General features: G+C 34.5%; 1 protein-coding gene across 1 annotated transcript; it reads left to right on the top strand.

The window, feature by feature from the left end:
• Positions 1–6,949: 6,949 nt before the first annotated feature.
• LOC125808092 (ultraviolet-B receptor UVR8) lies at positions 6,950–12,138 on the top strand. Its single transcript, XM_049487866.1, has 6 exons — positions 6,950–7,691; positions 8,297–8,506; positions 9,696–9,806; positions 10,775–11,143; positions 11,277–11,384; positions 11,597–12,138. Exons 1-6 carry the CDS (start codon positions 7,200–7,202, stop codon positions 11,903–11,905), a joined length of 1,599 nt encoding a protein of 532 aa, XP_049343823.1. The 5' UTR covers positions 6,950–7,199; the 3' UTR covers positions 11,906–12,138.
• Positions 12,139–14,328: the final 2,190 nt, after the last annotated feature.

The raw sequence follows: 14,328 nt of genomic DNA, 5'->3' as shown, positions 1-14,328 counted from the left end.
TTTGAGTGAATAAAAAAAATTAGGGCTTTTTAAAATATTAAAAGGGATGCACGGAGAATGTCAATATCAACAGTATATATTGCGATTTTGTTTTGAAAATTACTGTAAGATCCTCTAAACTTTAGCTTATTTGTCTTTTTGTATACTAAACCTTTTCATATTTACGCCTTTTCCCAGATATCCTCACTAATGAATTTTTTGACTTCGAAGAAATAACTTGTACTATCAACTATTTGCTCGTTCATTTTTACTTGTCTACTTTGGATTTTGCATGATTTGCTGACAAATTAAAATGGACAAATAATATGTCAAGGTCATTTTTTATTTTTGGTTTCTCACCCGATGTCCGATACCTACATTGAAGCCCGACTAAATTCGGATTCATGTTGGAAGGGTTTTTTTGGTTTCCCACCTGATGTACAATACCCACATTGAAGCCCGACTAGATCCGAATTTGCGTTGGAAAGTCCCACATAGGGTGTTTTGATTTCCCACCTGATGTCCGATAATTCGCATCGGAAGTCCCACATTGGGGTAAAACTCTTCCCCAACAAAGGTGACTCCAAACCCAAAAGAACTCAAATTTGAGACCTTTGGTTATAGATGAAGGCGTACTTACCACTCTACCACGACCCTTGTTAGGGTCAAGGTCATTGAGATATAGCCATATTTTGAAAACCAAAACAACATAATTGTCATTTACTTCATATTAAGATTTCAAAGTATTTTCTTATATTTACATTCAATGAAAAAGTGTAAACAAGGGCATGAGAGCTCCATCGATAATAATAAAAGGAGAAAATTATAAAGTAATAGCCTTTTGTATCCAACTGATTCTATCTGCCATATTCAATTGCTGCTCATTGTACAATATCTGAGTTCTCAACCAACTATATCGTTAACATATACTAGTACTAATAAAGAAAAATGCTAGTATTATCCATGCTACATGATTGCTACATCGTAATAGTTGTGTTTCGACTCCACTGTACATTCTCGAGTAGTAGCATCTAAGTTACTAAAAACTCGGTTACCTAATCTTCTTTTGGCTTCTCTCTAGCACCTTCAGTTTCACTATTCTGCAACAACCTGAATTTAAGTATCTTTTGAAGCTGTGTTACAAGCTTGACTTGTTTGGACTTGGTTTGCTTAGGATCTAACGTGGGCCTTCCTGAGCAAAGGTTAGCTTCAGAAGCACCTGCCTCTTCATGGACCACCGGAGGGGTATCTGCAAGAACGTTTGCTTGGAGATAAATTCCATATAGATTTGAAGGATTTTTGTTCTTTTATATTATCCAACTAATATGAGAAAATCATGAAACTAGAAATACTGGATACAAGTTTTAATAGAAAAGGGACTTGTGCCAAGGAGTCGTGGACTAAAAAATTCTGAAGGTCCCCGCCTATCCTTATGTTCCATTGTGTCGAATGCACATTATGTTAAGAGGACAGGTTCCAGAAAAAACATCATACTCTATCATATGAACCTAAAAACGACAGGTTCACTGGTTCACAGTCTACTATGTGCCTAATGTTGTCACAAACTATCATTCATGGATATCGGGAGGCAACTCAGTGTCAGAATACACCAGAAAACCAAATTTAGAAAGCAGGTAACTTATCTGCACCCCTAAAAAACATCTAACTGCAGTTCAGTTATAAAGAATCAAGTTCTGACCTAGGCATATTTTTGTATGGTAGAAACAGGCAATGAAGAACTCCCTATTATTTTTTTTAAAATATTTTTTGGGATGAGATGGAACACCACCACAAACGTTGAAGCTAAGATTAAAGTAATCAGAAAAGTAGTTCATTCCTTCTCTTGTTCTATTATAATATGTTGCGGAGAGGAACATGGCTTACCACTTTCATAAAAAACAAGGCATGTCCCAATAGTCTCATCATACTGTCCAATATGCAAAACATAAATAAACAACAGTTGAGATAAACAAACTTCTACGGTATGAAAATAGCATACAGACTAATCAGCTTAATTGGCCCAATGGGAGTTCATATGCATGTGAGGATAATCAAAAGATACAACATATTTGGAGTGTATAACCACTCTCCATTATATCTACTTTGTTTTCCCTTTATCAACTCTTTTGTTCTAGAAAGATCTCAACTAACGACTCGCCAGAAATAACAAGGGGGTTGAAATGGATACAATTTGTCTATATCCTCTCACGAACGGAAGACAAAACTGTGAAGAGTGACTAAGACCTATCAGCCATAAAGTTTTATTTAAGTGCATTATTGTCTATTTTGCAAGAAATAACTAGACAATACAGTGAGTGTAATGTCACTGATGTAAGTGTGGCGGCCTTTTGGGGTGTAAGGATGTCAGCAGGGATCAAGATGACTGACCATTGTAATGACTAATGTCGCTAAGGAGATAAATACCTTTATAAGAATATTACCACACTAACAACTAATCTCACTAAGGAGATATATTATAATTCTGTAAACATGATTGATAAATTCAAAACAAAAATGAACTTGAATCAGCCTCGAAACCACCAACTCACCAGCTTGACTTTACCATCGATGGTCAAGATGGGGTTCAATGTGTCAAGACCCTGCAAAAAAGAAGTTACAAAATTAAAGAAATAAAGCAATTGCAATAGTTTTCAAGAAGCTGCAAGAACAATCCAGTTGTATAGAATTACAGAACTACTTGAAACAATGAGTACTTAACAAGTCAAAAGAAATAAAAGGAAAGCCAAAAGGGTTATCACTTAGTTTTGAATCTATAAGAACATCAAAATATTGAAACATAAAGGTGAACTTGGGATCATACTGAGAGAACATATGGTGCATTTGGGAAAATGTAAACTTCGCAAGGAAGGTCATCTAGATCAAGCAATACATACTCTGCTTCCTCCATGTTATCATCACAAAGTGACTGGTTTTCCATCATACATCGCAGCAGAAAGTAACAACACCAAGAATTGCAATTGTTGATACACACAAAGGAGGGAAAGAAGTGAAGGAGAAAAGCTTAAAAGAGAAAAAAGAACGTGTAAAACAACAACGAAGGAAAACCTTACTTTTTCATTGTACAATAACTTTATATATAGATGTCACATTGCCCCATAAACTTCAATCAATGACATAATGCAGCAAATGTATTACATATTAAACAGTAAACAAGACACCTTCTTCTTACAATCACCCTGTGCATTACTATTGTGCTTCAGAAAATCAATTTTGTTAACTTCTTAAATCTCTTTATATTTGAGCAATTGTGAAAGTCAAAACAACAACTGTCATGTCAGCATTTCTTCGTCCAACTAGGATATATTTTATGAACAAAAAATCAGTATTCAAATTCTATTATTATTCTTTCTTATGAGAGAAATAAATTAAAATTCCATCTAATCCTCATAATAAATGAGAGAACAATGTTTGATTTGGTGCTTCTTATGATACACAAAAAAAATTCAAAAAGGTATGGTGTGTCAATGAAGAATAAAGGATAAGCTAGCTCTTACATAACTACAACAGCGAATAAAATGTGATCATTTTCAAGGTTTTCCCCGATTGATTTGATATACACTTCATGATTTATAAGCTTTTGGTATAAAGTAGCTAAAGTTTTGTTCCTTCCCATGTTGTATCCTTCTTTTTGATATGAAGATTTGATTCTCTCTTTCCTGTTTTTTTTTTAAAGCTTTTGGCATCCAAATGTTGAGCCTTTATAGTTGTTCTCTGTCAGGTTGTGACTGTTCTTTCAACTTTCGAGTATATTCTCCACCAGGGAAAAAAAGATGACAAAATTTTACTTGTTTCCATCTATCTTCCTTAAGCTGAGTAAACTTGTAGTTCTATAATACAGCTTTTTTTGGTTTCAAAAAGGGTGGCCCAATGGTTTGGGCTTGGGACTTCCATGTTGGAGGTCTAAAGTTCGAAACCCCTTGCCAGCGAAAGCAAGGGGTTTGCCTTCTGGGTCGAACTCGTCGTACCGACCTTGCCTAGTGCGGGTTACCTTTCCTATGTGGTTTGCGAGCTATTGCATAGGAGCGGGGGTTTTATCCTATGCGCAGCCAAAGATAGCGGCTGCGGGTTTCCTTGTCATCAAAAAAAAAAGGTGGCTTTACAGATTACAGCTAATATAAGCTTCCCAATTGTCCACAAAGAAAAATGATCATCACCATTACTAATAAAAATCGTACAGGATACCTACTTTTAAAAGCAATTTTTAAGTTTTCCAAATGCCTATAAAACTTAAAAAGTGCTTAAAAATCAAAATCACCTAAAAATAAGTTAATCCAAACAGGCATTGAATACTGTATCCAATTCCTACTCTCACACAAAGCTTTAATGGTCAAATTGGCGTAGTGAAATTCAGAAAATTAACTTTACCAGAAGACTGAGAGACAAGGAAATCGCAGCTTCTGAGTTCACTACTTCACTTAGATACACAGCTTCTGCCTTCTGATTCAGAAATTATCGTCTAGATTGAGGATTGAAGCACTGTCTCAATGAGGCATGAAAGTTGAAAACAGTGAGCAGCTATGGCGCTGAGTGCAACATTTGAATGCGCTGATGCCAGGCCGCAGCCCTAACCCTGAAGACAATCTAGTCAGGGGTAGAATTGTAATTTGAATCTGTCTAAACCGAGACCTGATCTGAACCAAGTTACGATGCGAGAAAAGGCTTAAAATAGTCCATTATCTTTGAGTTTAAACTCAAAATAGTCCCATTTCTTTTTAGTGGAGTATTAATAATCCTGATTCTTTAATAAAGCAGTGCATTTTTAGTCACTATCATAACCACCGTGAGTTTTTTTAACAGAGCAGTAGGTTGTGCACGTGACTTCTTCTCCCGAGCAAACTAACTCCTCAAATATCATTCTCTTCCCCCATTTCTATACATAGTGTAGTTTTTTCTCTCTTTATAAACAAACCAGGTCATTCTCTTCCACCATTCCTTTTCCCAAAATTTCATAATAACCTTAATTTACAAATCATTCTCTCAACTTAATGGTTTATGGCAACTCTCTGCATTTGGTATTTCAAATAACCAAATTTATGGGAATTTACCACAATTTTCATTGAAGATCAAGGCACTATCACTAGGCCACAACTTGCTATTAGGACACATTACCCTAGTGCATAAACTTAGACATCTAAGAACATTAGACCTTAGTGAAAATTTTCAGGAGGAATAAACAAAGGGATATTCATGTTACCTGAATTAAGTCACCTAAACGTTTCACAGTGTTTGAGGTGGTGGAATTCTCTGATAAAGAATAAAATGCCAATCGTCTACATGGTCATTTGCCTGTGAACTTGGTTACTTACCCAAACTTAACATAAATAAACCTTGGACATAACCTGTTTTCGGATGAGATTCCATTAGAATATTGGTCAAGACTCGGATTTTCATGGAGAAGTCTCAACTTGGAATATAATAGGCTGGAGGGATCGGAGCCTCGAGAGCTCAACAGGACTTTAGAAGGGGTTTGGGGAAGTTTTGAACACAATTCTCTCATTTGTCCAAAGGAATTGCAGCTATGTCATGGACAGAGGACAACTTCAGAATGTCATGGAGGATACCATAATTAGTTGACATATTTATCTTCTAATGTTTCAAAAGGAGAAGCCCAAACGACATTGCAATAGCAAGAGTTTTAAGTTTGGAGGGAAAGATATGAGTAGCACATGCATAACCTGTTGCTCTGTTAAAAAACTGACAGTGGCTAGAATGGAGATTGAAAATGCACCACTTTATTAAAGAATAAGGATTATTTATGCTCCACTAAAAAGAACTAGGACTATTTTGAGTCTAAACTCAAAGGTAATGGACTATTTTAAGCCTTTTCTCTTACGATGCGATAGATTAATTATGATAAGATATGTTATGTTGAAATTAATACTGTATTTCTTATTAGTGTTGGGTTTGTTATGTGTAATACGTTTTTGTATAAATTTTAAGAACAAGTTATTTATTTATGAAAATACCATTCATGAATGTGGATAATGATGTATAAAAAAAGGTTTAAAGGGGTGTTTTTGTCATTTAACTATTTTATCCCGATATAAGTTATCTCTGACTTACCAAACAGATAATAAATTAAGTGACATTATAATTTAATCTCAAAATTATTTGGTGTTATCATTCTTAAGTCTTAACAAGCGGTCCTTAAGTGTAGTATAACAAATTCAGATCCAAACCAGTAAATCATTAATTCAACAATTAATTATCGATTTAGATTTTTGATTTTGAATAACCCTATATATACATCAAAATATCTAAAAAAAATTTAAAAAAATCTAATAATCAATTCAAAAAGAAAAGGATGGACAACTTTCACATAATAATCAATTTTAAAAGAGAAAAGATTAAAAAGAAGAAGAGTATTGTTTTGACCAATCAAAACAAACAACAACCAAAAAAAGGAAAAATAAACAAGAATTATACTAAGCCTCATTTGATCATGAATTTAAAAGTCGAAACTTGAAAAATTAAATTTGTTGTTATGTTCATATTTGCATTTTTAATTGATTATTTTATTAGAAAACTTTTATAAGTGAAATTCCTAAAGGAAAATCCAAAAGTGAAAATATAAATCAAATTTTATAATCAATCTATATTTGAAAATAAAATTACAAAATCTAGAATCAAATACTAACTAAAGATTTATCTAAATTCAATTGTAAGATCATCTTTGCTGATTTTTTTTTTTTTCTCTATACCAAAACATTTTAAAATAAATTCAAATTTAATCGTATCTTATGCCCGAGAACAGAAAAAATCGGTGGAGATATAAAAAAAAAAGAAGAGAGAAATCTTCGCCTGTAACTTTGGTGTCTTTCCTAGTTGGACATTTTTGTCTGTAAATCTTCTTTTTTTTTTTTCTCTGCCTTGCTCGTTAATCTTTAATACTTTATTCTTCAGTCAGCATTTCGGTTTATTAAAGCTTTAAGTTTTAGTCGCTTTCATCTTTTCCCACTTCTATATAAAGAAAAAAATCCCACTATTGGACTGTTTCTTTACCTACTTTTAGCTTAATTTCTTGTTTATCAAGGCCCCCACAACTCAATTTTCATTCATAGATCCGATATTTGCTCAAATTTGTGTTTATAAAGTTCCTATCTTTGTGGGGTTTTGGAGTTTTTTCTTGTAATTTGCTAGAAAAAAAGTTTAATTTTGTTTGTTTGTTCAAGTTTGTGCTTTGGGGTTATTGTTTCTTGATGATTTATTTCGACTTAGATTATAAGATTTCCCCGCCAAGTCCTTCATTTTCTTATTCAATTTCATCGAATTTTCTTACATCTGATATTTTCTTGATAAAGTGTGTGGATTGTTTCCATTTTCGTTTAAAAGATTGTTTTTGTGAAGGGAAAATGGGGGATCGTTTGAGGTCAACTTCAATGGAGGATTTGCCAGTACATTTGATTCTTGAAATATTGATGTCGGGTCGATTAGCTGTTATTGATTTAATAAGTTTAGAGCTAACTTCAAGGACTTTTAGGGGAACACATGGTTTGTTTCCTAAAAAGTTCAAGTCTTTGGTAGATTATGCTGCTTTTCAGCTTTGTGGATTGAGTTCAATCTATGCTTCTTTGCATTGTAATGCTCAGGAAGAGCTGTTGAAGCGATGTAACGGCAATTGGAAGCGTCTTTTGAGGTTCTTGATGGCAGTGGAACAGTCCTCTGATATGGTTGAAACTTCTGCAGGCAATGTACTATTTCTTTGGAAAACTTATAATTCATTTATCAATGTTTACTTTGTTTGGTTGAATGCTATTTTTAGGACTAATAAATATACGGATGAAATGTTACTTATTTAATAGATGGATGGAATGTTTTAAAACACTGTTTTTGTTGTTGTTAGTCATGAGATATGCTTGTTGATGGAGGCAAGGGGCGGAGCCAGATAGGGCCAAAAATGTTACTTTTTGAACCCCTTCGGCTGCTTCATGTGTTTACTTCTTCGTATTTTGAACCCCGTAGTGAAAATTCGGACTCTTCAACTGGATGGAGTACGTGATTCCTCTGCTTCACATATAGCAGTCAGTACTAGGGTATTTTTTTGTTTGATTAGGGAATTCTATGTAAGGTTTAGTGAATTATTTAGTATTGCAAAGAAATGGGACCAAATAGAATGGAATGGATAACGATGATTCATATAGTCGATCTCACTATTTTGTGATTGAGGCTTAGTTGCTGATTGATTTCTATCTTTCTGATCTTAATATCTCTAGATTTTAGTTACTCGCTCTACTAGAATAATCTGCAGCTAGGACTTCATCATTTGTTCTTACTTACTGTAACAAGTTATTGGCAGATGCAAATAAGGAGTGGCAGGTATCACACACTGCTAATCAATGATTCAGCAGCATACTCTTGTGGTTCCAGTTTATGCGGTGTCCTTGGTCATGGGCCTGAAACAACGCAGTGTGTGGAATTTACTCGAATTAACTTTCCTGTTCCCGTACAAGTTGCCCAAGTTTCAGCTTCGCATAATCATGCTGCTTTTGTCACAGGGTCTGGACAGGTTTGGCAATCGTCATATATTATCAACTACTCTTATTTTTATTACAGTAATTTACCTTTTACATGCACTTTGTTTTTTGCATGCATAATGTAAAAGATTTTTCTGTTCTTTTTACTTACGAGTAATAAAGAAATGCTGAGCTAGATACTGTAGTATTAATGGTTGAGGAGGCTTTAGGCTAACCTCAAGGGATTACACATAACTTGTTTGCCTCAAGTCATGACTTGGTGTGCTTTCATGTTATGTTTGTGGCTAGTTTTTCTACTCCGTTAGCCGTAGTATGTCTTTTCCTAGTTTGCTCTCTTCTTGATGCAACTCTCTCTCCTAAGAGAAAGCAAAGTAAGAGATCTGATATAGAGGGACGAAATTAGGAGAATTGAGAATAAGTCTCTTACTTTCTTGTAGATACCAAAAGAAAAGTAAAGGAGAAAAAAAGTGGAAATTCTCGTTCTGTTGAGGAGTAAAGTAAAGTAAGTGAAAGAAGAAGAATGTAATTGGAAACAAGCAATCCAATCTCATTTTTCGTTTTTTTTTTTTTTTGAGAATTCTTTTAGGAGAGGCTCCTTTGGAAGACTGATACTAATATTGTTGAAATATCTATTGACTTTGAAAAATGCAAGAACTGCCACACCATGCCAGTCTGTAAAAAAAATTCTTACTATTATAGTATGAGTTAGACCTAAAACTTATCTGCAAGGTGTGGCCAATGAAGTGGGTGCTAACCTTGGAGACTATTAACAAAAAATACTAGGTGAATTCTTCCTATTTGCCTAAGCTTTAGTGTACAATGTTTGTCGATACTTCTATGTTTCTATCCAAGTGCTGGTCAAATACTTCTGCTCATTTTTTCCTTTCCCTTGTGGAGAAAATCAGTCATCATTATGCCAATTTATAGTGGCAAGTTGCTACTGCAATAAAATAAGATAGACAAAAAAAATAAAAAAATCTATACGGAGCGGATTGGTGCACTTTACAATGAGAGAACCTTTCAACTGTCCTACCGCTTAGACATATCCCTTTACCACAGTCCACAGTAGGTTGCAATAGTCGAAGTGTGTTAGAGAATCTTTCTCTGTTGTAAATATGCTAAAAACTGCCATATTTTGTCTTCTTCTACAATATAGGATGTATATACATACTATTGGAATGAATTTTCTATCACTCATGAGGTTTACAATTCTTGGTATAGGTGTTCACATGTGGAGATAACTCATCATACTGTTGTGGGCATAGCGACACCGGACGCCCAATCTTCAGGCCAAGAATGGTTGAAGCATTGAAAAATATTCCTGTCAAGCAGGTAAATTTCTTTCTATCGTGTCATGCCATCTAATTGATGGGATTACCTCAATACATGTATACAAATTGGGAACGGAAGGATAAACTCCGTTAAGTTTTAATAGCATAATTCAAGTTGTGAATGACATAAACACCTTCTTGTTCCTATGTTTAATTGCAATAAGCTTTCTATCATTTCTTCAAATGCTTTTTGATAAATGGATGGACAAGCCACTGTTGAATAAATGAAGGCTAAAAATGAAAACAAAGGCATTTTTAAGATCGAAAATGAGAAGACCCATGCATCACAAGGATAAATCTTCCATTTCCCATACAACTACTGAAGGTGAGAAACAGAGTTAGGCAACACCTATGAAATGTCCATTAGTTTGAGTAGCAAATTTGGAAATACCATTGTAGATGCTACCGTGCTAATGCGGATCTAATTGGTTCCCAGCAATGTGTATATGATGCTCTTCTGCATTTTGTCATTGTCTGTAAATGTTTTGGGTTCGTTTATCTTTAAAGTTGGGCTTACTTTTGTAGTATCTTTGAAGAAGTACTCTCTCCGTTTCAATTTATTTGTCTGATTTTGATTTGACACGGAGTTTAAGAAAGTAAGGAAGATTTTTGAATAGGATATATGGAATGTATTAAAATGCCTTTTAATCTTGTGTCTTAAACATTCCATGTGGTAAGTTGGAATTAAAGAGTTGCCTAACAAGGAAAGAGACATTCTTTTTGAAACGTACTAAAAAGTGAAGTATGAGAAACAAATTGAATAGGAGGGACCGAGGGAGTAATAGATAAATTGCCGAATCGATGTTACATGGGGTTCCAGTCATCATTTAATGAATTTAACCAATTGGAAATTTTTATGCTGTGTAAATTGCATGGTAGAGATAAAAAACACTTCATTGTCCTACACGAGGATGTTGCTGTTAAGTTTTGTCATGAATACACTGCTCACTACTGTTGGAACTGGTTCAGGTTGCTGCAGGTCTCAGTTTTACTATGTTTCTCACTAGGAAAGGTCATGTTTTCACATGCGGAACTAACGGACATGGTCAACTTGGTCTTGGTGACACGTCGGATAGGCCAACACCGACATGCATAGAATTACTGGCATCTGTTGGTTCTGTAGTTCAGATTGCTGCTGGACCAAGTTATGCACTTGCGGTGTCTGATGATGGGACTCTGTACTCTTTCGGTTCGGGTACTAATTTCTGCCTTGGTCATGGAGAACAGCAGAATGAACTCCAGCCACGTGCAATCCAGTCGTTTAAGAGGAAGGGCATTAATGTGGCTCGTGTTTCTGCTGGTGATGAACATGTTGTGGCACTGGATTCCACTGGATATGTAAGTCATTGTACCTAAAATAACACGATATTATAATTCCATTTAAGATGTATGCTAAAAGTTGGTTGACTTAAATAACTGCAGAAAAGAATAAAGTGCTAGTCACGACTGATGATGATTTTCGTGATTTCAGGTATATACTTGGGGGAAAGGTTATTGTGGTGCATTGGGGCATGGTGATGAGATTGATAAGACTACTCCGTCACACTTGACCAGCCTTAAGAGCCAACTAGCAGTTCAGGTCTGGCATTCTTTTACATTCGCTAGTCGATATTACAAGATCAGTATTAACTAAGGCAACATGAAATAACTCAAACTAGTATATAACACAAATAATATGATGCAAAGTAATTCAAGACATGTAAAATATATAACAGTCTTTCTAGTCTTAGCTTTATTTTGCCTGCCCAGTCTTTTAATCATTGATTTCCTTAAATTTTATGATTTTGGTAGGTTTGTGCAAGCAAAAGGAAAACGTTTGTCCTGGTGGATGATGGTTCTGTTTATGGCTTTGGCTGGATGGGGTTTGGTAGCCTCGGATTCCTTGATAGAGGAGCATCAGATAAAGTTTTGAAACCTCGGATTCTGGAGAGCTTGAGATCCCATCACATATCTCAAATTAGCACTGGCTTATACCACACTGTTGTTGTCACAAATTGTGGACGCGTCTTTGGATTTGGAGACAACGAAAGAGCCCAACTCGGGCATGATACAGTAAGGGGATGCCTTGAACCTACTGAAATGTTTATGGAGAAAGCATGAATAATGCAAGCAATAGCGGAAAACACGCCTCGTACAAGAACTAGTATCGAGTACTAAAGTGCCAAAGTCGTCTAGTACATGTTACTAATCAAATAATGTACTTTGACTAGACAAATATTGTTTGTAGAGCGTTATATAACATTTCAAAAATGACTTAAATGTTTTGCTTTGTCTTTTATTTGTTTATTGATTAAATCTTTTGTTAGTGTTCTTGTGTAAATACAATTTTTTGTTGTATGATACAAAAAAACAATCACACATTATTGACTTCTGAAGTTCATTACAACCTCTTCCTCATCCCAGGTACAGAAGAGCAGAAAACAACATTACGAAAGCACTAATTAAAGTCTCCTAAAGATCAATTACTCTTTAATGGAGACTTTCAACATGTTAAAAAGAGTCACAATTCCTACCTTGCTGCAATCGTCTTCAATTACCCAAACATAATTCACTAGATATGCAATCGCCTGGATCATAATTCATCACATGCAGCTAATTGAAGAGAACATAGTTTTAGCCTCAAAAAAAGAACAACGCATTCCCAAAAGCAGGGTCTGAGGAGGTAGATTTTACAATTTTAGCCTACTTAACGTTTTTGTGTCTCTACTAATTAATGTTTATACATTAAATAAGAACAAGAAGAAATTGACTTTGCAGAATTCAGTCATGGTTCACTTTCAGTCGCCTTGGCCCTAGCTCGAATTGCAGCTTTTGACATATCGTCTGCAACATATTAGAATAACAAGTTTTCGTTTTTCTCAACAATTAGTGCAACAAATACATGATCTACGCTAACATTTAATAAGAAAAATAGGTTTCTAGAATGCTTTTATCATTAATTGTTTTGAATGCAAGCGAGCTTATATATAGAGATATACCAAAGGGTACAATTCTTGCTTTACCTTCTACTAGCTTTAACACCTTAAGCTTTCGCCTGAGTCGATTGATTTCTTGTTCTTTTTCTTCCCTAAATTGCTCGACTTCTTCGATGTATTCCTTTGAATATTGCTCATATTCCAAGAGAGTTTGGCGGTCCACATAAATAACTCTCGCTACAAAGACCAAATTGAAACAAACGACACCTCGCATCTACACCAAAAAAGGTACATTCTCACAATCAATACAGAAATACGAGTGTTAAGCTGAGGTGGCGGATACGTCTACACCCTTGTTACACAAGCTTACTAAATGTTATTGTTCGCTAAACATTGAAATTTGAACAGAAAACAACAACAAATTAATTCAAAATACCGTATGAAGAATGAGTAAATTGGCAGCTGTTTGTATTGCTAGCTCCTCACCAACAGGCTTGCCATGGTATCTCTGAATTACACAAAGGGATATAGCAATTGTTAATAGTTGGGTTGTCCAAGTAAACTTTCTACAATTTTTTTCTTGACAACTGTTTTTCAAATTCAAGCCTAAAATACAGAATACTTCATTTACCTGACCATACTTGACGAAGGACTGCTTCAATTTGGGGTGCAAGGCATCACTTTTTCTAAGGCCACAAGCTAAAGACTCCGACATAATATGTACCATACCATCACAAAGCTTAGTGAATACTGCCATGATTACATAAAATATGAGAGCAAGTAAAAATTGTAAATTGTTAAGAAACTGAATGTATAACACTTACTTGGGCTTCTCATAACGTTGATAATCAAGACACTTATTCCATAACCTACAAAACATTTTTTTGTGAAATTGTTACAGCTTTCAATCTCAAAATCACAAACTTGTCTAAATAAAGTTTTAGGGATCTATGTTCTCCTCATCCCTTCCCTTTTTCCTTTCCTTCTCGATTTTAAAATTAAAAATAAATTACAGGGAAAATTGCAAGTATTCCTGCCGGAATTCTTCATAATAAAGGGAAGAGCGGCGACGGAAAAGGACTTACCACCAGAAACGCTGGACTGGGCTGATGCAGACGTGATCGTGTATTTGGAAAACTAGGCTATTTTCAGATACTTAAATTTATATAAAATTGAATAAGTAAATATATATGTTACTTGATTAATACACTTACGAAATCATATAGAACATGAAATTACATGTAAGATGAATGTTTTATTAAAATTTAAGTATTTATTTATATATGCTCCAAATTAAAAAAATAAAATAGATATCAATTAAAATCATGTTAAGAAAATATATTTATATATTATATCTTTCAGTTGATATTAGAGGATCAGTATGAAATATGAAATAACTCAAACTAGTGTATAATACAAGTAATAATTGAATAACTGATATGAATTATGATACGAAGTCAAGACTTGTAAAATATAAAACAGTCTTCCTAGTCCTAACTCTATTTTGCCTGCTCCGTCTTTTAATCATTGACTTCCTTAAAATTTATGATTTCGGTAGGTTTGTGCAAAAAAGAAAAAAATGTTTGTCCTAGTGGACGATGGATTTGT

This window comes from Solanum verrucosum, unplaced genomic scaffold (genome assembly GCF_900185275.1).
Source record: "Solanum verrucosum unplaced genomic scaffold, falcon-dt-bn FXZP01000277.1, whole genome shotgun sequence".
Lineage (NCBI taxonomy): Eukaryota > Viridiplantae > Streptophyta > Magnoliopsida > Solanales > Solanaceae > Solanum > Solanum verrucosum.
This window is presented reverse-complemented; position numbering and strand designations above follow the sequence as displayed.

Bases quoted from the DNA above. Each gene is read 5' to 3' on its own strand.
- LOC125808092 (XM_049487866.1), top strand. From the start codon at position 7,200: ATGATTTATTTCGACTTAGATTATAAGATTTCCCCGCCAAGTCCTTCA. The intron at 7,692-8,296 runs GTACTATTTCTT...AGTTATTGGCAG, and splicing joins TTGAAACTTCTGCAGGCAAT to ATGCAAATAAGGAGTGGCAG. The intron at 11,385-11,596 runs GTCTGGCATTCT...TGATTTTGGTAG, and splicing joins AGAGCCAACTAGCAGTTCAG to GTTTGTGCAAGCAAAAGGAA.